The sequence below is a fragment of the Balaenoptera borealis genome, assembly GCF_965194805.1.
Source record: "Balaenoptera borealis genome assembly, chromosome: 1".
Taxonomy (NCBI): domain Eukaryota; kingdom Metazoa; phylum Chordata; class Mammalia; order Artiodactyla; family Balaenopteridae; genus Balaenoptera; species Balaenoptera borealis.
The window spans coordinates 15,876,784-15,901,134 of NC_138860.1; the positions used below are offsets into that span (position 1 = coordinate 15,876,784).

Consider the following 24,351-nt stretch of genomic DNA (forward strand, 5'->3'; position numbering starts at 1 on the left):
CTCATGCTATAGCCGGTGATTAAACCTTAATACAACATGACAGTTTTAATTTTTATATAAATACCACCAGGGCCGATTATTTACATTATGGATTTCAAGCTTAACAAATGTAATTTAAAAACAACAAAGCTACTTTTAAAGGAGTGCTGTCAAAGCCCTGACATTTGCAAAATTGAAAATGCTCCATGTATAAGATTTGAAATGGAAAACCTGGCAATTCTTCTCTCTACTTGACAGAAGTTATCAGGATGGACCCTGGGAATGCTTGGACATTTTTTACGTTGACTTACTGATAGGTTGGGACAATTTCTCATGAAACCATATATATTTAGATATAGAATAAGAGCTAGTAATTGCTGGGATTTGCTCAGTGCTTATTGAATCAGGCTCTGTGCATACATTCTCTAATTGTCACAGAAAAGCTATGGGTCCATTATTAGCATTATCTTCATTTTACCAAAGACAAAACTAGAGCAGAGAAAAATCTGGAGGCCCTTATTCCAGATTGCTCTCCTCTTATCTATATTATCTCTATAATATAACAAACCACATAGTGCGAGTGGGGTTTACAGAAGAGCAAACAGAGGTTCCGAGAGGAGAAGGGATGGGCAAGGTCCCAAAGCTAGTTAGTGACAAGGCAACAACTGGGACTCAAAACCCAGACTCACGTTCTTCCTCATGAACCTTATGTTATTTCTGGATTGTGGCTCCAGCACAAGAGGTTAGAATGTATTCAGCAAAACAAAGCTTTATGTTCATGACACAGAACCTAGTATCATGACTATTGTTGACTCATAGGTTTATCAACAACATACATAGGTCCCATATCTTTCTACTTCAGTACTAAATTCAACTAGTAAATTTCAAAATAAATAATTCTGTAATGCAGTCTCAAACTGCTAGCTATGCACTTATTATTTTAACCAAATTCAAAATAATAACCAATATTATTGTCTTATCAAGAGTTACCATATGATCCTGCAATCCCACTCCTGGACATACATCTGGAGAAAACGCTAATTCAAAAAGATATATGTACCCCAGTGTTCATAGCAGCACTATTTTCAATAACCAAGACATGGAAACAACCTAAATGTCCATCAACAGATGAATGGATAAAGAAGATGTGGTACATATATACAATGGAATATTACTCAGCCATAAAAAAGAATGAAATAATGCCATTTGCAGCAACATGGATGGACCTAGAGTTTATTGTACTAAGTGAAGTAAGTCAGACAAAGACAGATATCATATGATATCACTTATATATGTGGAATCTACAAAATGATATGAATGAACTTATATACAAAACAGAAAGAGACTCACAGACATATAAAATAAACTTAGGGTTACTAAAGGGGAAAGTGGGGGAAAATTAGGAGTTTGGGATGAACATATACATACTACTATATATATAAAATAGATAACTAACAAGGACCTACTGTATAGCACAGGGAATGATACTCAATATTTTATAATAACCTATAAGGAAAAATAACCTGAAAAAGAATAAAACTGAATCACTATGCTGTACACCTGAAACTAACATGGCATTGTAAATCAACTATACTTCAATTAAAAGAAAAAAGATCTGAAAAAAAAGCAAATACAAAATACACCTGGTTCATGGGTAATAAGTCTATAGAAAAGGACAGTATATTACTATTTTAACTTCTCCACTACTTGCATAACATATTCATTCTTTCATTCAAATATTTATTGAATACCTACTATGTGACAGACACTGTGCTCAGTACTAGGGGTACATCCCTGAATAGCAAAAAAAAAAAAAAAAAAAAATCACTTGCTTCAATCTTTGCTGGAGAGTAAGACCATAGAGAAATCAAGGTAAATTTATTTAGTTGTTGCTGTTTTTATTTTAAGAGCAGTGACGAAAACGGTAGACAATAAATATTATATTTGCAAGCTTCTTTATATAGCACTCAAATTTTTCTTATTTCTCTTATTTTTTTATTTCTCTTATGTTCAACAATGAGTTTAAACACGTGAGCATATGCAGAAGTCCACTGGCAAATCAGTTAACATTTATTTAATGTCTTCTGCATCCCAAACACTAAACGAAACATACTGTTACAGTTCCAAAGAGCTTATATTTTAGTGGACTAATCAATGGAAGCAAAAAGAGTCATGTAACATACATACCACTCCTGGTGCCCTAATGCAGGGGAGACCAACTTTGCAGGTACAAATATCCCTCTCTTTACTTCTGTCTCTGCGTGGTTGTCTCAGAAAGCCAGGCATGTAACCAGGTAAAACAGAAATAAATCATAGGGGAGTGGCAAGCCCAACTTTCTAGCTCATTTCCAGACGATTCCTGGGAATCGTGAATGTGCAAAGTAAGAGTCAGACTGGCCGGATTCATATTTATGTCCTGCACAGGGGTATACAGACATGCCGTGTGCAAATGCTGGCGATTTCAAGGTGACAAGCCTCTGACTGAGAAGTCTGGAGGTCGATAAGTCTCGTTTGGGGTCACCTGGCCTGGCTGTCACCTCGGCTGACAAAGAGGAAATTTTTAGGAAATAAACCCCAATAAGCTTTGAACAGCTAGGCCTCCATTTCCAAAATAATTATGACAACGCACCATGTCTTCCAGCTTAAAAAAAGAAACTGATTTCACATTTCTTTCTGTTAGGAGCAAGTCTCATGTGAGTAAATAGTTACAGCCCCGATTACAAAGGTCTGGGTTTTCAAGCCAGACACAAGAGCACTTAAATATAATAGAGCTGGTAGATGCCTTTTAAATCCCTTTTCTTTTTGGTCAGAGAGACAGATTTGCACTTGCTACAGGATGACTGAGTAAGTCACTCATGGCATTGCCACTTGGAGTAATGGCACGATTCCTTCCTTCTTGGGGTGTTAAGTATTTTCTCTCTGTCTCTGTCTTTCCCTGTATATATTAATATCTAATTTTCATGTTGGAGATCAAAATGCAGGCAAGCATTTTCTGCTATCGCACTGGGAAGATAGAGTACATTTTAGAAACTCTAGAGGAATTCAAGCCTCAATCATGTTCTAACTTATCGATTTATGTGAATCAATATGCATTTTTGCAAACTATCTTTCAGCTTTCTTTTTTTTGTTAAGTTTCGCACTTTGCAGCAGAATTAGGTTATTTTCATTAGAAAGAGCTTCTAATTAACTAGTTCTTTATTGCAAAGAATACAAATTCTGCTCTCAAGAACGCTATAACATTTTGTCAATAGTTCAGAACAGGGCTAATGATCCTCATTAATGAAAGCCCCGTGTGAGTCTGAGATCTCCATTTGATTCCTTTTATCAAAGTATGGGATCCTAGGCAAAAAATAGCTTTACGGTAATCATTTTCTACTGCACAAATAAATAAAACAAGCGTTCCAGAGAAGGTGACAGGAAATGTGTGGTGGAAAATAAAAAATATCCCTTGTCAGTTTTAACAGGTATTCAATTTTTTGGACCAATGAGAAATTGGGGGGAAATATTTTCTCATTCTTTGTTTCTCATTGTCTTAAAACAAAATCTACTCAGATGTCCCCTGTTGATTATAAATAATCTCATGTATAGATATCAGAAAGTGGAATAAAGAAGGAATGACATAACTCCAATCTTACATTTCTCCTAAGAATTGAGGGCATCTTAGAATCTCCCGGGGAGCTGGGGTTTGAGGGAGTTAGGGGATGGGCTTGTGTAGTTCGAAAATGCTTTTCAGGTGATTCTAATATAGCTTCTGGTTGAGAATGTAGAATTTATTACCTGGGTTTGCCTGATCATATGTCTCAATTATATTATGAATGGCTCCAATCTCTATTCCCTTAGAACAATACATCCACTAGGAGAGGCCCTCTGCAGAGTGACTGTATCTGAGGAAGTAGAGCTAATTAACTACTGTGTGTGTGTGTGTGTGTGTGTGTGTGTGTGTGTATAGTATTATTAGTAATTGTGCAGCTAACAAAGTAGCATAGCTTTTATGAACATCCTCATGTATGTTTTTTTGTTTGGTTGTTGTTTGTTTCTTGCGATATTGATATTTATTGACATCAATACAAAGCAAGGGAAGACTAAAAGTTGATAGCTAACAGGAAGAACTATTGGTGCAATTTCTTTCCTGGAGAAGGTATGCACTCAGATCATGAGACCTTAAATAAAGACTGGATTGTCAAAAACCAAATAAGGGTTAAATTTTACCTATTAATATAAAAAATTGCTAAAGGCAAAAGCAGAGGTTTAGAAATATTCTTTATGCTAAATCACATAAGCAAAGCAAAAAATTAAAACTCATCTTAATCCTAACACTTTAGCATATAGGATACACACACACACACAGACACACACACACACATACACAACACATACGGGGATGTTTGTAAAAGCTATGCTGCTTCATTAGCTGCACAATTCCTAATATGAATGTACTTAACAATAGCACAATCTGCCTTATAACATCTACCTCCCTCAGATATTATCTTTTAAAGGTCCAATTTTTTCATCACTCACTTTTAATTAAAATTAAAAAAAAAATTTAGATTATTTTACCTCCTAGGAAATCCCATTTCCTGATCCTAGCTTTAGTTTCTGTTGTACAACTATAAATATATCTCCTCTCACTACAAGACTACTGGCTTAGGTATTCATAGTTTCCCAATCTCAACTAATCTACTCCCTCTTCGATTTGTCACAAATTCCTAATGGGATTCAAATCCTCCTGTGTCCCTTTCCAGTGTCTGGACAATACTGTCATGATATCTAGGGTGACACAAGTTCATTCTAAGGGACCGTCCCAAGACCATGTTCCCATGGGGACTCCTGCCTGAGCTTTGCCCTGACTCTCCGAATATTTCTAGTCAATATTCCGTTCAAAACATTTTCCACTATTGATTTGCAAAATCTTTTGCAGTCTCTCTCAAAGAATTAGAATAAAAAAGAACATACTTGATTTTAAAATTCAAAATCATCTTATCTTGCCTTCTTTTGCAATACTGGGTGATTCCATCATCATTTGGGGTACCGTTGACTTGTTTTGCACCCTGCTTTTTGATTTCATTTCTTGATCTCTTACTTAATACAGTTCTTCCTGAGCTAATTACAATTTCATTAGATTAAGCGAGGTCCTTAAAAGCAGTGTTTATCCATTCATTACACTAGCTAAAATTTCCTGTCACCCTATCATACTCCTCTGAGAGCTTCTTTTTCATAATTTACATCTTATTTTTCTCTCTTTCCAATGTTGAATGTTTTCTCAATCATTTACCACTTTTGTTCATTTGCCATGCTTCTCCTAACATGTTGAAAACACCCATGATGTTATAGTTAATTGTAGTCAAGGATTTTCCATTTTAAGCTAAGAATAGCTTTTGCTAGAGCTTAAAAATAAGTTCCGTGTGGAGGCTTTCATTCCATTCCACAGTAGCTCTAAATCTAAGTTACATCTCATAAGTCATAATAAAAGAAACCCTTGTTTACTTTATTTCTATGAACATAATAGAAATACAAACACTTATCCTAGAATTTATGGAAAATACATATATGAAGCCCTAGATTCAAATTCTGAGGTTCAATAGAGAAGGGAGTTCCATAAAACACTACAATTATTCCAGATGATCTAAAAACAAAGGTATACTAGAAAAAGAATAGACACATGTACATGTATAACTGAATCACTTTGCTGTACACCTGAAACTAACATGACATGGTTAATCAACTATGCTCCAATAAAAAAATAAAAATTTTTGAAAAAAGGTATACTAATGAATTTCTCTGTGATTCCATTTCCTTATCTTCAATGTGGTTAAGGAATTATCAAACAGATGATTACATCAATGTCTTACTGAACAAACTCCATCTCTAAAAAGTGACTATTTGGCCCCAGTTTCCTTTCTTCCTTTCTCCTCTCTGTCGTCCCAAACCCCCTCCAAAAAGCTTACCAGTTGGTTAGTCTGTGTGTTATTAGTTCATGGAAATGCAAGTATTATTTAACAATAAAAATAAGAATCGCACTCAATCGAGTCCTGAATTATTCATGTACACTTATTTTACATAATTTGGCCATCCCTCTTTTTATTGCTATTTCAGTTTCTATCACTAAACAATTCTCCGCTAGGTCCACCTTGGATTCCTGTGAACAAGGAGATAACACTTGCAAAATGTTCCCTCGGAGACGATATTCTGAGCTGATGTCCAAACATTTACAGCCAAAGCTAAACTATGAAAAACAGCAAGGAATACCCTCAGCGCCCGGAATGAAAAGTAGAGTATTAACAAGACTTTTTTTTTTAATCAAATTTCTTTAGAATTTCAAAATATGTAGTGACACAAAAGCTAGCAAAATTGAACCATCACAGGAATAGACTTTTAAGACTGCCATTGTCACTCTATATTTTCATCATGAGGACACACAAACCCAGGACATCATTTAAAACACAATTAAGGCACTTAATGTGGTTGTGCCATTAAAAGTTTTAATGGGCAATGTCAGTCTCCCTGTTTGGTAAGTAGCAGGAGGAAGGCAAGGAGCATATCTGAACAGGTAAGTGTTGGGAAGATAGGATATAAAGCTGGGAAGCAGCTTGCGCCCTCAGCAAAATGTCAACAGCTGGTGAGACGAGACCTTATGATGGTCAATATTTTAGACATCACAGTGTCAGGGCACAGTTTGTGCAGGCCTGTATCTTACACAGCAGGCCCTCTGAACTTCATTGGAATTTTGCTCAGAGTTGGAGGGAAAAGCTAGTTTCAGTGGCAACATCCAGACAGAGCTGAAAAGAGCAAGAAGAGAAAGCAAAGAATCGTGCTAGGCGATTCAACATGGGTATGAGAACAGCTTTCTCCAGCAAGAGAAGGGTCTCCTTTTTCAAAAATCACTGTTTATTGTTTTGCACATTTCCAAAAAAGCATTTTTAGCAAGTCATTAATGCAAGGGCCTGGAAGTGTAAACTGAACCTTTGTGGCAACATTCTTGAAATGTTCGGGGTGAAGTGTGGGAAAGGGAAAAACACACACACACACACACAGATGGAAAATACTGTCGTGAACTGACATGTTCTATTTAAAAACTGTTTGTCAGCCGTAGTTAAGTTGACGCCGTCAGCATGGCAACAAATCATAACATTTTGCATGTTTCGCTGCATGCTTGAAGCAGAGATAGCACCTGGCACGTGGTGGTAGCACACAGATCGTGGTGCGGGGAGCTTAGGAACTGTGCGGTTAGTGGAACGGGACAGAACAAGTCTGATCTGCTAGTCCCTAAAGGCCAGCCACCAGAGAAGTGGACATCGCCTGGTGTGCTATTTCTTTGTGTCTGTGAGAGAAAAGTGCTGCTTCAGAGAGAGTTTTTAAAGCAGGATGCCTGTAGCCCAGGGGTACTAAGGGACAATCCCTCCTCTACTTTCCCTAATGTCTGCAGTTAACATAGAGATTCATGCCCTGTCAGGACAGCATGCTCCTCCAGACTGCCCTCCTTTCTGGTTTTATCACAATGGATAAAAGGGACGACGCTGAATAACACCAACTAGAACCAGACTTGGAGGCGTAAGATCTGTATTCCTGCTCTGGGACAGACAGGGCTATTTGTCCGGCCCAATCTGCTCTTCCCTGTTTCCTGGATCCGAGGGGAGACTGCATTCCCCGGGCCAAGCAGCTGACAAGCCACATGACTGAGCTCTTGCCAATGAATTATGAGCAAAAGTGCACCTTCCACCTCACTTACTCACGAGAAACGATCTGGACCTGGACTTTGCTCTTTTCCCCTTTCCTTGGCTGGCATGACCAAGGTCAGGGCAACCTTGGAGGCCATGTATTGGAGATGGCAAAACTACTGGCAACCTGGGTTTCCTAAAGACCTGTGAGGGGCAGGGCCACCTATCCACCCAGAGAATTCGCTTCAGTCTTTCACATGACAGAGAAACAAACATTTATATTCTTTATTCCACGCTATTTTGGAGAATGTTTGTTACAGAAGCTTATTACCCCTGACTCATTCAGGTGCTAAATGGACACGATCTGTAAAATGGACACGATCATATTTGCCCTTTTTTAACCTAATGGAATATGGACGTAAGCCATTCTGTAAAATGCTGTCATACAAACATAAAATATAAACTAATATAGGAATTCAAAGGAAAGAGCAACTCCTTCTAGGTGGAGTGATCGCAGAAGATTAAAGAGAAGAAGTTGAGCTGAATCTTAGTAATGTTTGGATAGAATTTTAACTCACAAGGAGGATGTAAAAGGATGGAGAAAAAGCATCCAAAATTTAAAGTAAAGACTGCATTTTTCAGAGTATGGTAGAAGACAGTTTGGCTATAGTTAAGGAATCTAGTAGAAGAGTAATGGGAAATAAGGCTGGAAGATAGGTTTGAGAGCTGGATCGTAGAGGGTAAGAAACACTTGAACACTAGAATAATGAATTCTGATTGATCTTGGTTAGTGGGGGTAATTTCATTCTCTTTACTTATACTTGGTTGAGGATAGTCACTGGCTTGAGACACTGTTCTGTAGAGATGCATTGCTTGGCTCTGGGAGAGTTAACTTGTGATCTGAATGGAAAGACCAAGAGAATCAGAGATGCCAACCCAGAATCTTAACACCGTGGAGCCATTGAACAAACCTGGAAGCATTTATCTCTAATCTTCCTGTGATATGGGATAACTAAATGATTATTTTTCATCCAGCGTTAATTGGCATTTCTGTTACTTGCAGCTGAAAGCATTTTTAAAGAGTAAGCTGTATAAATGGTTCACTTAGAATCACAGAGAACAACATATCTGGAAAAAGATTTGATCTCTGAAAAGATTACTTGCAAAACCATCACTTTAATTTCTCAGACATGTGCCCTTCATGATCAATACATTGGAGCCACAGACTTCCACAAAAACATTCTGAGATATGTTTACAAAAGCAATCTAGATATTGACTTTATTAGAAAGAAAATTTTTTGTTATTGATAATTTGTACTTATTTTACAAGCATATCACTTTTATGATACCTCTGGTGCATAAAAGTTATATATATTCAAAAGAAAGTCAGCCAGTAGAAAAATTTTGGTAAAACTTCAGAGCTAGGAAAACCCTGATAACTCAATTAGATCTTCTCCACAGTTTACAGAGGAGAAAGTTCAGGCCTTAGTACTATATTACATGCCTTGCTAAAAACCATGACCAAAACCCAGCCCTTAGTTGTTGTTTTTTTCTCCACAAAAAAATCACAGTTAGTTCCACTGCTGTCAACAAGATTTTCTTTTTGTTCCCAGTATAAGAAATACATGAATATTTTATTTTAAAGATCAAAGAGGGAAGGTCAAGGTTACCTGGCATTACCTATAATTACTGGGCATTTTACCAGTAGCATATGTATCTAAATCTCAAATTTGAAATTGAATATTTGAATAATATTTAGACCAAAAGGATCTATCCAAGCACATACACAAGGGTCAGAAGCGTATTGTCAGTGTTATTCATTATCTCTCTGACACCCATGCACGATTTGCTAAATATCTCATTTCATATCATGTCCTATATCTGGCCATTTCCCTAGATCTAGTCCTAAATTAAGCAAGGATTAGAAGTCAGTCTGAGCATAAATACAATACTAGAAAGTAATACCAATGTAATTTATTCTTCCTCTCTCTAGCTATTAGTCTCATACACTCCCAAGGTTTTGCCAGGTTAAAGCAGGGAAAGGCCAGGGGAGAAAAGCTGCTTTTGATATTTATAACCCTCAATCACTGCTTCAGAAACAAATATCCAGAAGAAAAAGGGAGGTAAGAACCAGATCTGCTTAGGCATCTTTTACATATGTGAAGTAAAGATGGGGTGGAGGCCATAGGAAAAATGCAGAGTACTCTGGTGTATTTCCTCAGATTGAATAAATGCTATGTAATATGTGTCTTTATGTAATATAATTCAGTCCTTAAGAAGAGAACTAAGCAGCAGAATCTGATACTTCAGTCCAACTCGGAAAATTTTTTTCTTAGATGATCTTATAACAAACCCTGCACTGGTTTGTTAAATGTAGTGGTGCACAAAGAAAAGTTGCCTGGCTCTGGTTGATTTTGATGCCATACCATAGGAGCCATGGAAGGGACTCATTCAAATACAGCCTCTCATGCTTTTCCCATTTCAATTTTCATAAGGCACCATGATCCCTTGGTGAAAAAGAATTGTTCCTTGTCTGCTGCTGATAGGGATATGATCAGTGACCTTAAATCCTTTTCTTTGCAAAATCAGAATCATGTCAGACAGGTAGAATTCAGAATTTCTGTCTAACAAAATTTCTAGACAGACATTTTAGGCTGTTGTCCCTTTTGGCTGGCCCATCTTTATCTTCCGTGTTTACCACCCCAGCTGTAAATACTGCCCTTTCTTCCCATGGTGGTTGCTAACATCTGGATATTTTTGATCATGCTTCTTCACTGCTAGTCTTGGAGAATGAGCAGCTCAGTTTGGTGTTTTTTTTTTTGGTCACGCTGCATGGCTTGCAGGATCTCAGTTCCCCGACCACGGATTGAACCCAGGCCACGGTAGTGAAAGCCTGGAATCCTAACCACTAGGCCCCCAGGGAACTCCCCAGCAGGTCAGTATTTGGATGGAAGACTGTGATGGTAAGCCTCCAAGATGCGCCCCACCCCCCAAATCACCCCTTCTATATTCATATCTTTGTATAGGCCCCTCCCGTATTGTACCAGGATCAGTCTGTGTGACCAAAAGAACACAGCAGAAGTAATGGTACGTCACTTCTGAGATTAGATTATAAAAAACACTGTGGCTTCTCTTTTGGCCTCTTTTACTCTCTCTCTGATTGTGCGCTTTGGGGAAAGCCAGCTGCCACGCCACGAGCAGCCATCTGGAGAGGCCCACGTGGTAAGGAACTGAGGCCCTCCAGCTGGTAGCCATAGGCGGGAACTTGGAAGGAGACCCTCTTGCCCTGTCATGCCTTCAGAATACCTCAGCCCTGTCCACCACCTTGAGTGCAACCTCATGGGAGACCCAGAGCCAGACCTAGACCACTAAGCTGCTCCCAGACTCCTGACTCTCAGAAGTTGCGTGAGATAACAGATATCTCCTGTCTTAAGTCATTACATTTTCAGGTAATTTGTTCTGCAGCTTAATACATACTAACAGGCAGTGTAGGGTTTTTGTTTTTTGTTTTTCTTCTAATCTTTAAGTGACTTGAGGATAGGAGCCATATCTTACTCATCTTCAGGTTCAGCAGAGTGCCTTAGGGCACAGCAGATCCAATAACCATTTTCTGAATGAATGATCATATCCTTCCTGTGTTTATCATTAAAAAGTAAATTCAATGACAATTACACTTCCAGACTTCTGGCTTAACTAAAGATTTTTTTTTTTCTTTTAAGTAATGTGGTTTAACCCAGAGAATATAGAAGAGGAAAATAATTCTGAAATGAGATCAAGCTTTCAAAAGCTCCAATTTTTTTAATGCTCCTACCATTAAGAGTTGAATATAAATTTACAATAAGGCTCAGTGAGCAATTTAGGAAGCCTTGGCCTCCTGCCTTATCAGCATTCTTGATTACAAACTAAAACTTGGCCTCACCAGCTAAGACACGACAGCACGATGGGAAAGACTAAAGGCTGACGTAAGTGTGAAAGAAATAAGCTGCCAGAGATCTTGGGTTTTAGGGGACAGTAGAGTGATTCTCAAGGTGACCTGGGGAAACCATTCTGAAAGGTAAGTATCCCTTGGTAACTTGACAGCCTGGGGAGAATCAGGGATCAAACACCTTCCCAGCTTTTTCTGTAGGTGGGAACTACAGATACTTCATGATATATCCATCCCTCCAGATCCACCAACCCCCAAATTCTAATACATTCCTACTGGGAAAAAAACAGGTTAAAGAAAGGGGTACAATAACCCCACTACCATGTCGAGAAATGAAGATGCATCCATTTGGAAACATCTCAGGAGACATGCGTGACATTTACTAACAGGGCATCATTTCTCTTTTTTTTTTTTCCATTGACTTAGCCTCGTTCCTAGAGAGTGATCTCCTCCGGGAGAGAGTTATTGGAATTATCACTTATGTATATTATTAAGTATTATTATTACTTTGTACTGAGTACAAAGAAGAGAAGCAAAGGTTTTGCTCAACACAATTGAAGTTTTACTAGAGGAAAGTTCAAGTTACATAAATGAAAAGAAAAAAAAAACAACAACAACAACGAGCATTTCACTGTGAAATCATTTCCTTGGACTGCACGAACTATATCTTTAGGGACCATGAACCTGGGTAATCTCTAACCTTCTTCTTCTGGGAAAGAAAAGACTCAGGAAAAGTTGTCTCCCTTTTCTTCACTCTCAACTAGCTGACAAGTGAATACAGCTCAAGAAGCCAAGAGCCAGAACCACTTTTTTGTCATTTAAAAAAAATCACTAAAATATTAAAAGAGAAAAGAACCAAAATAAACAAACAATCAGACTGTGTAATACATTAATTTTTAACATCTCTTTTAAAAACACAATCACATATATAAGAAAACAAAGGCGATTTTAAATGTTGGATCCTGGAATTTTGATGTTAAGAAGGTAAAGACTTTTCTGCCCCCTTCATCTTAGAAATTATCAGCAAAACAACAAGAGAAACAGAAACACATTCTCCATCATTGATAAAAATAGGAGACATACTTGAGCCTGAACCATGGTACATGACGTTGAAAAGCAGAGTTCAGAGATGTAAATGTTCAAGAGAGATGCAGGAAGTGAACTGCAAACATAGGCAAAGTGGGAAACCAATGAGAAGCAGGACTTTTCACTCTGAAAACTCAGAAGTCAAGGGCATTGGGTATCAGGTACTGGTGTAAGGCAGGGGAGACGCATGGGACTAGAAACAGGTGGGGTTGGCTGAAAGTCTGCACCCACACCTTCTACCTACTCCCTACAAAGCACAGCGCCCACTCTTTCTCCTCAGTCTGTCTTTGGAGAAACTGAGCTAGAGAAAGTTTATGATGGGAATATAGGGCACGGTGGGTGAAGGGAAAGCAGAGGGGTACCTCAGAACCCCTTGCTGAAAATGAGGACATTGCAGAAAAGCCCATGCATCCTCACCCCCATCCCCCTCGGGCTCCCAGAACACCCTCGGGCAATTGTATATCCGCAAGCCAGGACATTGGGGGACTTTGGGAGAAATAGAAGGTTCCAGAGAAAAGACCTACAGACACCAATATTTTGGGATTCTCTCAAGAACAAAAAAAACTGGCCTACAAAATCACCCTAAAATAAAGCCAACCCATCCACAGTCTCCAAGCATCATCTAATCATCACTTTTTTTAGGGCCTTGCTCTTAAATACAAATAGGACAAGCATTTGAGCAATTTCTTCTCTTATGTTATGGATAAATACACATTTTTCCAAATCTTATCAAAACCTTTCACTGGCATCTATGCTGTCTTCTAGCTCCAATCCAATTCCGTTCCTTCTTTTCCCTGCCTGACTTTCTGTGGCACCTCCTCTTCCTCAGCCCCTGGCATCTCCTTAACCCAGATTTTACCACCAGCCCATTCCACACTTCCTAATGCTCCAAGCCACACACTTCTTGGCTGTCTTTTGACACTGCTAACTCTTTTCCAGTCATTCAGCCTCAAAACTGAAGCAGCTTAGGGTTTTTTAAAAATAAACATTTAATTTTAGGATAGTTTGAAATCTGTAGAAAAGTTGTGAAGATAGTACCAGAGAGTTCCCTTCCATACATCTCCCGCCCAGTCTCCGACTTTCAACATGTTACATTAGGTAAGGGTACGTTTGTCACATCTAATGAACCAGTGTTGATACATTATTATTAACTACACTCCATATTTACTCAGATGTTCTTAATTTTTGCCTATTGTTCTTCTCCTGCTCCAGGATGTCACATCACATTTAGCTGTTCTAACTCTTTAGGTTCCTCTTGACTGTAATACTTCCTCAGACTTTCCTTGTTTTTGATGATCTTGACAATTTTGAGGAGCTCTGGTCAAGGACTCTATAGAATTCCTCAGTTGAGATTTGCTTGATGTTTTTCTCATGTTTAGACCGGGGTGATGGATTTTGGGGCAGAAGACCACAGAGGTAAAGTGCTATCACATCATATCAAAGGTACATACTATCAACATGATTTATCAGGGTTGGGGCCAACCTTGATCACCCAGTAGAGGTGTGTCAAGTTCCCCACCATCAAGTTACTCTTTCTCACCCCTCTTTCCATATGGTACTTTTGAGAAGGCAGTCACTACGCACAGCCCATACTTAACAAGTGGGCGGCTGTGTTCCTCCTCCTTCAGGGCAGAGTATCTATAGAGATAATCTGGAATTCATTTCAGCATCACTTTTGACTGGTCTTTTGCCCTTGGTCTCCATTCCATGCGTTTTCCCAAAAAGTAAGTGGGGATCCAATTCAGATACTGTAACTCCAAACCCTGACTATTTTGATGGAAACAAGAAAGACATTTATTCTCCTTCCTTCTTTCTTTCCCTCCTTCAACAAATCCATGTGGTCTGCTATGCACTAGGCCCTGCATCAGCTTTAAGAACACAGAGCTAAGTCAAAGGGATACGGTCCCTGAGGGCTCAAGGGCTTGGAACAGTGGCATCCAATTTAGCTAAGGAGTCAGAGAAGGCTTCCTGGAGGCCATGACTTCTGAGTTAAGATCTGAGTGGTGGGGGGAAGTAAGTCCACGAAAAGGAGATATAAGAAAGGAGAGCGCATTCCAGATAGAGGAACAGTATATGCACACGCTCTGACAGGTGAGGGAGTGTGGGGTGAAGTACTGCAGAACCACGAGCAAGGGGGCCGGGGTGAAGGAGGCCTCCAGGAAGCCAGGAAGGGCTGCCTCCTGAGAACCCTACAAGCAGCTTGTTGCCACTAAGAGTAGGGCGGTGTCCCAGACAGGAGTTTTCAATAGATCCTTAAATTTACCAAGGGCACGAGCTACTTGGGCAGAAAGAATGGATGCAGGATGGCCAGTTAGGAGGCCTTTACTGAGTCCAAATAGGAGCTGATGGGAGCCTGGCCTAAGGCAGGGACAGTGGAGAGGGACAAAGGGGGATAAACAAATACCTACTTCGTGGAGTTGTCGTGAGGTCATGAGTTAACATATGCAAAGCATTTAAACAAATGTCTGGCTTATATTAATTGCTATTAATAATACTGCTTATATGCTCTTGAATAGGTATCTAAATGGGAATCAATCCCCTCACTGACAAAATGAGGAGGTTTTGCTGTATAATTTCCAAGACCTTCTTCAGCCCTAAAGGGTTAATTAATATTCTTAACCATTATTCTTTGCTAGTCCGAGAGGACTGTCAGCTGTTATGTATTCTGTTCCCCAAGAGCTCACTCAATAAATGTTACCTTATCTTACTTAACCTATACCACTGTAATACCATTAGACCCTTTTCAAAAAACGACAATGGGCAAAAGGTAATCTCCTGACGAAGTAATTCTGATAAATATGAAACTGATTTTTCATTCCTAAAAATTTCACATTCTGTAGAATTGGTCTTGCATTTCTACCCATCACTCTGTCTTGTTATTTCTGCCATGTTTAGAAAGTATTTCAGGAGTAAATCTACCCCAGCAAACTTAAACATCTGAAGACACCACCAATACCTGCAGAACCACAACTTGAATGGCAGATCTGATTCCTCAGGGTAGTGGGGGGCCGTCCTTATAATGATTGAATCAGTGAGGTGTGAAAAGCACTAACAACAGGTCTGGCATTGGGTCCTTGTCTCCCAGAGTTTACAATTTACCTGGGGAGAAAAGGCTAATCCATACACAAGAAGACTGAATATAAGATTATAGAAATTATGCATGGTTTCTCAATTCAGACTCTACACAGACTGGAAAGAATCCAGAGGAGAGGGAATGAGGGCTATTTAATGACCAAAAAGAGCGGAGAACATTGAGATATACTATCACAGTGAGGTTTTAACATCAGAAAGTTTGCAAAATCTCAACCAAGAGGACAAAATTTTACCTCTACGAACCCCTGTAAAAGCTTACATCCTTGATGCAAACGAGAAAAAGCAAAACAGACACGTTCCAAACTCTTTTACTAAATTGGCTGAATTTATCTGTAACGATAACTGCGTTATGTCTCACTTGTCAATAATTTAGAATTATCACTTACATAGCCTGAGAACCATGTAATGTTCTTGAGGAAGGGAGCCCTCCCAAACCCACATTTATTTGTAAATAAAGCTACCTTAATTTATTAAGGGGAGGGAGGAGGGATCTTATTATCTTTCACATAAAATTACACTAAAACAAAGAAAGGAAACAGAAGTTGCTAAAGGTGAGAAGAATAGACTAACAATTCAGTTGTAAATGAGCTAACATTGTAGGTAAATTTGAGGTAATAAAACAGATGATTTTACAGAAAGCTTAACACCTCTCAACACAGCTGTCTGCCCCGTGGTCAGGAAACCATTAACATCTTGTCACCAATGCCCCAGGCATACCAATGATATGGATTCTAAAAACAATCCAGAACAACAAAAGCAGTGTACCACTCATAGCCATTGGCTCACAGGCTTTGTCAACTACCCTTTCCTGGTGCATCCCTACACACTGAGGAATCTGCAAAAAGCAGGACGAATACAGGCTGGAGAGAAAAGGAGGGAGACAACACAGGCAATTTTGAAAGGCAAGCAACAAATATTTCAACCAACTTGAAACATTCAAGAAACATTTTTTCAAAATTATAGTTGATAAACTGGGTTATATGTGGAGGGGTTATTAAAAGTCAGGAAAGTATCCCTTTAATAATAATGGTACATCCTTATATATACAGTGTCCTATTTTAATAAGAAAGAAACATCATTTTCTCAAATTAAAATACCAAAGCAGGGGTCTTTAATTACTTTTGGGCCAGAGGCTCCTTTGAGGATCTGATGAAAGCCAAATTTTTTCATTAGAAAACTGCATATGCTCACAAACTTTAGCGTTCAATTTCAACAGACTTTACTGACTCACATCTCTGCCTACCATCAAATCCATCCCTCCCTGGGTTCTCCACTGTCTTGTGGGCACATGTGTTAAAGGCCTATAAACCCCTGACTTTATAAACTCTTGTGCTACAGAAACATGCTTAAGACCTTGGAATAAGACATTAAAAGTCTAAATTAAGAGTTTGGGATGAACATATACGCACTACTATATACAAAATAGGAATCAAGAAGGACCTACTGTATAGCACAGGGAACTCTGCTCAATACTCTGTAATAACCTATATGGTAGGGCTTCCCTGGTGGCGCAGTGGTTGAGAATCTGCCTGCCAATGCAGGGGAAACGGGTTCAAGCCCTGTTCCGGGAAGATCCCACATGCCGCGGAGCAACTAAGCCCGTGAGCCACAACTACTGAGCCTGCACTCTACAGCCTGCAAGACACAATTACTGAGCCCACGTGCCACAACTACTGAAGCCCGTGTGCCTAGAGGCCACGCTCCACAGCAAGAGAAGCCACCGCAATGAGAAGCCCATGAAGCGCCACAACTAGAGAAAGCCCGCGCACAGCAACAAAGACCCAATGCAGCCATAAAAAAAAAAAAAAAGACCCAATGCAGCCATAAAAAAAAAAAAAAAAACCTATATGGGAAAAGTATCTGAAAAAGAGTGGATATATGTATATGTATAACTAAATCACTTTGCTGTACACCTGAAACTAACACAACATTGTAAATCAACTATACTCCAATATTTAGAATTTAAATTAAAAATTAAAAAAAATATTATCAAATAGAATAGGAATTCCAAAAAACATTCCATTTTACTGATTGTGTGGTATACAATGCTATCCTTTTAATTTGTTACCAATTCTTGGTCATTCAGAGCTCATTTCTACCTATCTGTTTTTCCATTTGGTTCCTATTGCATATATTTGCGGCATTCCGTTGCTCAAAAATATTTTTCAGTGAAGTAAGTCAGAAAAAGAAAAACAAATATCTTATATTAAAGCATATATGTGGACTCTAGAAAAATGGTACCAAAGAACCAGTTTGCAGGGCAGAAATAGAGACACGGATGTAGAGAACAAATATATGGACACCAAGTGGGGAAAGTGGGGGTAGGGAGGAGGGATGAATTGGGAGATTGGGATTGACATATATACACTATATGTATAAAATAGATAACTATTAAGAATCTGCTGTATAGCACAGGGAACTCCACTTCGCTGTACAGTAGAAACTAACAGAACGTTGTAAAACAACTATACCCCCATAAAAAAAAATATGAAGGATTTCAAGATGGCAACAGGAGAACATTAAACCAAGAGCAAGGCCCTTCTGAGCACTGGGCGCTGCATGACTACACAGGTTGTACATCCATGAATCTGGCCCTGTTTATATTAGAAGGAAATTTCAAATGTTCACCATGATTCTTTATCACCATAGATACACAACCCATATTCCCAAAAACAGCGACCATGAAGCAGTTAATATGCTAAAGACCAGGCTGGGAGCCTTAGAGTCACATAATTTTCTCAGCAACTCTGTGAGTAGAGGTAGATATTACTAACCCTACTTACAGATTATGAAACCAAAGTTAAGAGCAATAATCTACTAAAGGGAAAAGTGATATTATATATCTTTTTTTTTTTTTTTTTTTTACTTTTTTGGTTGTGCTGGGTCTTAGTTGCAGCAGGCAGGCTCCTTAATTGCAGCTTGTGGGCTCTTTAGTTGTGGCTCACCAGCTCCTCAGTTGCAGCATGTGGGCTCCTTAGTTGTGGCTCACAGGCTCCTTAGTTGCAGCACATGGGCTCCTTAGTTGTGGCATGCAAACTTAGTTACGGCATGCATGTGGGATATAGTACCCTGACCAAGGATCGAGCCCAGGGCCCCTACATTGGAAGCGCGAAGTCTTATCCACTGAGCCACCAGGGAAGTCCCATCTTACATATCTTGAAGATATTCCCTCAATACCTTGAGCCATGCTGTATGATAGTGACTGCTCAATAATGACTTGTAACTAAGTGTTTTTATGTCTTTGCCCTGACTTCGTCTTTGGCTGAGCCATCAAAGTCCAGACTCTGTGCGGTCCAGCAGGAGGTCTGTGCTTATAGTAGGGAGTGGAAGAGTGAAATAGGAAGGGCCACTGTTCACCATTCCAGTTACACCAGTTCACGGAGTCCCGAAACATCTACCTCTAGCAGGAAAATGAGGTGTGGACCTGGAGGGAGCAAAATGCCAGCAGTCTCAGAATTGTCCTTTTATCGACACAGACACAGCTCTGAGCAGAAATTCCATAATTTCCGGGAGAAATTATGCATTCAAATAGCACATGCATACTACAAGAGTACTGAATCTATTTTAAAAGAAGTTATTAAATCTTCAGAACCTACAGTAATTTCTGATTTCTCCCAGCAAACCTCCAATTAAGAGTTTCTTGAAACAAAGGCTTGCCAGAGGGTTCAGGTTCATCAGCCTGCTCGTCCCTCCCCCCTCTCCTCCCCGCTCCCATCAGTGCTGCTGAACAACCTGAATAACCTACTGCCATCAGTGAGATTCACTTTTTCCACTTAGGATGAGAGTAAGAACTGCCACGACCACAACAGACCATTAATTCAACAGTGAAAAACCAAAGACTCTAAATATTTACTAAAACTCCTTAGATTTTTATATCGATCTTTTAGCCTATTTGAACAGGTCATCCCTGTTATACTTTTGGGAAAAGGGGAGCTTTTGATGGTATAGTCAGCATTTTCCATGTCCTCTGGTCTTAGTGGGGCTCACACAACCCCTGTAGCTCAGAGCTCTGTATGATTAATAGCTCTGCCAGCCATTCCTATTTAAAAAGTATTCCTACTTTATGTCTTTTTTATCCTTCGTCCCTGATTTTCTCTGATCCTTATTTTTCTCCTCAGCAGAAATTACCCACTGCCAGAGTTTTCTCCCTACCTCAAAGCCTTGTCACTTCATTCCACAGTGTCTTGTTTGGGGGAGCTTTTATTCAGTAGATAATAGGCCTTATGTGAATTTAGCAACAAGTATAACTGGCTGAAAGGTTCTTTTTTTTTTTTTTTTAACTTTTTAACTTTTTATTTATTTATTTATTTATTTTAAAGTTCTTAATTTTATTTATTTATTTATTTATTATTTATTTTTGGCTGCGTTGGGTCTTCGTTGCTGCGTGTAGACTTTATTTGTGGCGAGCGGGGGCTACTCTTCGTTGCGGTGCACAGGCTTCTCATTGTGGTGGTTTCTCTTGTTGCAGAGCACGGGCTCTAGGAGCACAGGCTTCAGTAGTTGTGGCATGTGGGCTCAGTAGTTGTGGCTCACGGGCTCTGGAGCGCAGGATCAGTAGTTGCGGTGCACAGGCTTAGTTGCTCCGCGGCATGTGGGATCTTCCCGGACCAGGGCTCGAACCCGTGTCCCCTGCATTGGCAGGCAGATTCTTAACCACTGCGCCACCAGGGAAGTCCCTTAACTTTTTATTTTATATTGGAGTATAGTTGATTAACAATGCTGTGCTAGCCTCAGCTGTACAGCAAGGTGTTTCATCCACACACGTACATGATCCATTCTTTCTCAAACTCCCCTCCCATCTAGGTTGCCACGTAATATTGAGCAGAGCTCCCTGTGCTACACAGCAGGTCCCTGTTGGACAAAAGGTTCTACACATGTTAATCATCAGACAGTATCTCTCTTTCCCCACCCCGCCACCCTTCCAAATCCACATCCTAAGATGGAAAGAAAGAAAACAAGGCAACCCATCAAAGGAGACACCACCTCGCACCAAGTAAAGCAGTAGTTTCCCTGTTCTGCTTGTACACTGGAGGTGTAAGTGGCATTTTCAAAATGATTCTGTCAGCCCCATGACAATTTAATTAATTTATTTTTTTATCCTGTTTCTCAACTCTGTTGTTTGGGTAGCAATGTCCCGTCAATATCTCATTCAGGTGTAGCAGGGAAAGGCCTAACAACCCGGGCCGGCAGCCAAGCTTACAGGTGACTGCCGCTCGATTAACTGAGCAAAGATTTGCTCTGCACGGAGTGGGGCTTGACTGTACAAGGACCAGTGGTGACAGCCAGGGTGCCGGCTGGAATCCTAACAAAGCTGCTTCCAACGTGTGCTCAGGCGAGCGGAACCAGCATTTAAACTGAATGTTAAGGGGCTTCAATCTCGGTGCTTTTTTTTTTTTTTTCCTCCATCATTTACCTTCGGAATAAACCCTGGGATTTTACAGGGAAAACAGCACATTAGCACACTTAAATCACAAATCCTTGTACCTTTTTAAAAGGCTGTTGAAGATGTATTAACTTGTAGGAGCCATCATTTAATTGCTTGCCTCTGCTACCCCACACGCTATTTTTTTTTTTTTTTTAATGACCAAATTAAACCTGCTGCACAAATTTGTGCTTTGAAGTTCCTGCCAAAGGATCATTCCTTTGAGGGCGTGAGGAAAAAGAACTGAAATGCTCTCCTTTGGTACCGATGTCCGCCGGCCCCCGCCTTCCCCGTCCGAGATGCCTTCATACATAGAAGCAAATCATTGGCATTTAAATGTTTCAAATTCATTTTCCAAGCCAGGTTCGAATGTCACTGTCATATTCCCCCCTGTCATTTCAATGAAAGCCCATAAGCATTTACAAATGGAGGAACATCGTACTTACTGTTTGGGGATGTGTAATGCAGCTATGTATCTTATGAAAAAACTGTTATGTTTATAGACTGCTGTCCTTCCTGTTCAAAGAAAACACCACTCTTGGTACAGTTGAAGAAATTAGTGAGAAACAGAAAGTCCTTTCCACACCGGGAACGTGTGAAAACTATTCTTTGCATGGAGCTTCAGGAGCAGTTAGCAGAGTCTGTTGTTTGAGACTTTGTCTCTTAGGTCAAATGCAGCCCAAAGCCAACAGGATGACTTACCATCTCACCACTTTGAATTTGATGATATGCAACTGCAGAATGAAATATTTATACGAATTTCCCACTTCACAGATAAAAACAGTAGACACACGCATAGGTACACAAACGACAGAGAGCCAACGTGCACATTTGTTTAGTTAGCTAGCAACATTCAGAAGTTGTGTGTGGATAACCAGATAGCGTCAGAGTGACAGAGGCAGTGCATCTGGGTTTTTAAAGCGCTGGATGCCTTTTCCTTGGAAAAGAGTTCTGTTCCATTGCATCAGACGCCCAGTAACACGATCTCATCAACCTACGTGAGCCTCAGAGTCCGGGCTGGTCACGAGTCAGATTCTCTTCATTGCCAATTGAGATTGACTCGTGCTGTTGTCCTAAAGATCACATGGTCTGATTTGGCCAAATCGGTGGCCTCGAGAAGAAACCAAGGTACAGTCTGTGCAACTGAAAGGCATTTGCAGGCTGAAGTGTTAGGTTTCCACAATGACAGTTTGCTGAATCTCTGTGGGTTTTTTTGTAATTGGGGGAAAAAAAAAAAAAGTTTTTCTTTTCCTTTTTGTATTTTGTTTTGTTTTGGCTTTGTTTTGTTTCAGTCTGGTTTTTAAGGCATGTATGCACAGAAAACTACAAAGGGACATTAGTTGGGCCTCTCTGGCAGGGACGGAAGAATGTCTGGGTCTTGAAGGAGAGAAGGCTTTTACACTCCATCTAACCCAAAGCGAGTTAGCTGAGAAACAGTTCTTCGTTCCTCTGTGGGACTTGGACCCTGGATGCTGTAAGTGAAAGCCAGTGTATTAAGCATAACACGTCAAACCACTGTTAACACCCAGCCTCCTGCAAGGCAGACTTCTAACAGCTCTGCTTTCTGCCTACAGTCTGTGCAAGCAAGTGGAACCATCACATGCGCTGCATGCTAAAGGCCGCAGCCTTTGTCTTCTCCAAGTTCTGTCTATTTCAGAGGCTAACATGCAGCAATTAGTCTAATTAATGTGAAACAATGAGCTGTGTTACCACTTATCAAATTGATTGTTCCCCTATCAAAACAAAACAGGCTGGCTTTTTGATGTAATTTCAAGAGATGATTTGAAATGTCATGTTGCTGGGAGCCAATTACCTTATGACTAGAGTCACGGTCAACAGAATACATAATTAGCATGAGTTTGGGAAGGCTGCTTACTGCTAGTATGTTAATTAACTGTCTTTTGTCATAAAACAAAAAGGTTGTACGGAAGGTTCTGAAATAGGTCTTTTTTATTTACATTTCTCTGTGCTTATCATCGCGAGGCATGACAATGCAAAAGAATAGAAAATTTGAATTCCCCTACTTCAAATGAATACCCAGCTTGCAAGGTCAGGGTCATGTGCAAACTGCAATGCCATTCACCTCGCTCCAGTCCTGCCCCAGTGTATTATATGACTCGTGGAGTTAAATTAAGTATCGGGTAAAACTCAAATGTAAGAAATACTAAGCCCCATGAAACACATCCCCTAATAGACTTCTTCGAAGCTTCACTTGCTTTTGTGCCTCTTTTGAGGGCTGGACAGAGATTAGCTGACCTGGGAATTATACTCAGGTGTCATCTTTCTACTTCAGTCTTGAAATTTGGAGAGAATAAACCCATCATCAAGTGATGTTATTGCCTTTACCTCACTACGGCAGACAGAGGATGCACAACAGGCTTGTAAAGGCATCCTATCTGTGAGTCCAGGGCTCTGTAACTCATCTGCAGCTTCCTCTCGTCTGGGAGAGCCTGGCAATTCCACATTCTTGATTAAGGAACCAATTCTGTATTTCTTGAGCCTAAATGCATTCTAGAGGTAGCTATAATCAGTAACGGACAATTAACAATCAAGTTCATGGCAGCCTCAAGTCATGGTTTGACACACATGTGAGTAAACCAGCTTCTGGTTTGGAAAACAAGTTCAAGTTCCCAGAATTCGAATACAATTCTTCCACTGCCTAACGATGGCATTGTTTTACATGCAAAGGCAGGGGGGGCCTCTCTTGGAGATCCCACAATTTTCTATGAGAAGTGTGTTGTCATTTTGTAAGGGTCTGCAAACTCTTTTCTTCTTTTTTTTTCTTAGGATTTGGTTCAAGTCTTACAGTCACATTAGAATGGTCCCCAAAACAAAGCAAAACAAAATACAACACCTTGCTATTAAAAATATTGTTTACTTTGCAAATAGGATTTTCCATACTAATTTGTTTCCATTTTTCAACAGAGGTTTTTTTTTTTTTTTCCTGTTTCTGACATCATTAAAAAGACTATAAATGTAGTATAAAAAAACATTAAATGGATGGGGTGCAATGCTTTCGCTTTTGAGGTCTGGCTTTCTCATTTTTGTAGGGAAAGGAACCCTGGGGTACAGACAGTTGACAGAAAGGAACCAGGGCTCAGCTACGTGGGAGAAGACAGTGAGTTTCTGAGAAACGCTTCACCCCCTTGCAGCAGCTTCTCTTCTTTCTGCCAGTTTGAAAGTTTATCCTG

General features: G+C 39.7%; 1 protein-coding gene across 9 annotated transcripts in view; it reads right to left on the reverse strand.

Moving 5' to 3' along the window:
- The window catches only part of ESRRG (estrogen related receptor gamma), a 636,910-nt gene that overhangs the window by 278,503 nt on the left and 334,056 nt on the right, over nucleotides 1-24,351 (reverse strand). Inside the window, exon 1 of one of the 9 annotated variants that reach the window (XM_082394900.1) lies at nucleotides 21,863-22,056. The exons of the other annotated variants lie outside the window; for them this stretch is intronic. Within the exon in view, the coding sequence (XP_082251026.1) occupies nucleotides 21,863-21,957 (95 nt within the window). The 5' untranslated portion in view covers nucleotides 21,958-22,056. Of the gene's footprint in view, nucleotides 1-21,862; nucleotides 22,057-24,351 lie in introns of those variants that run through there. 9 annotated transcript variants of the gene reach the window in all.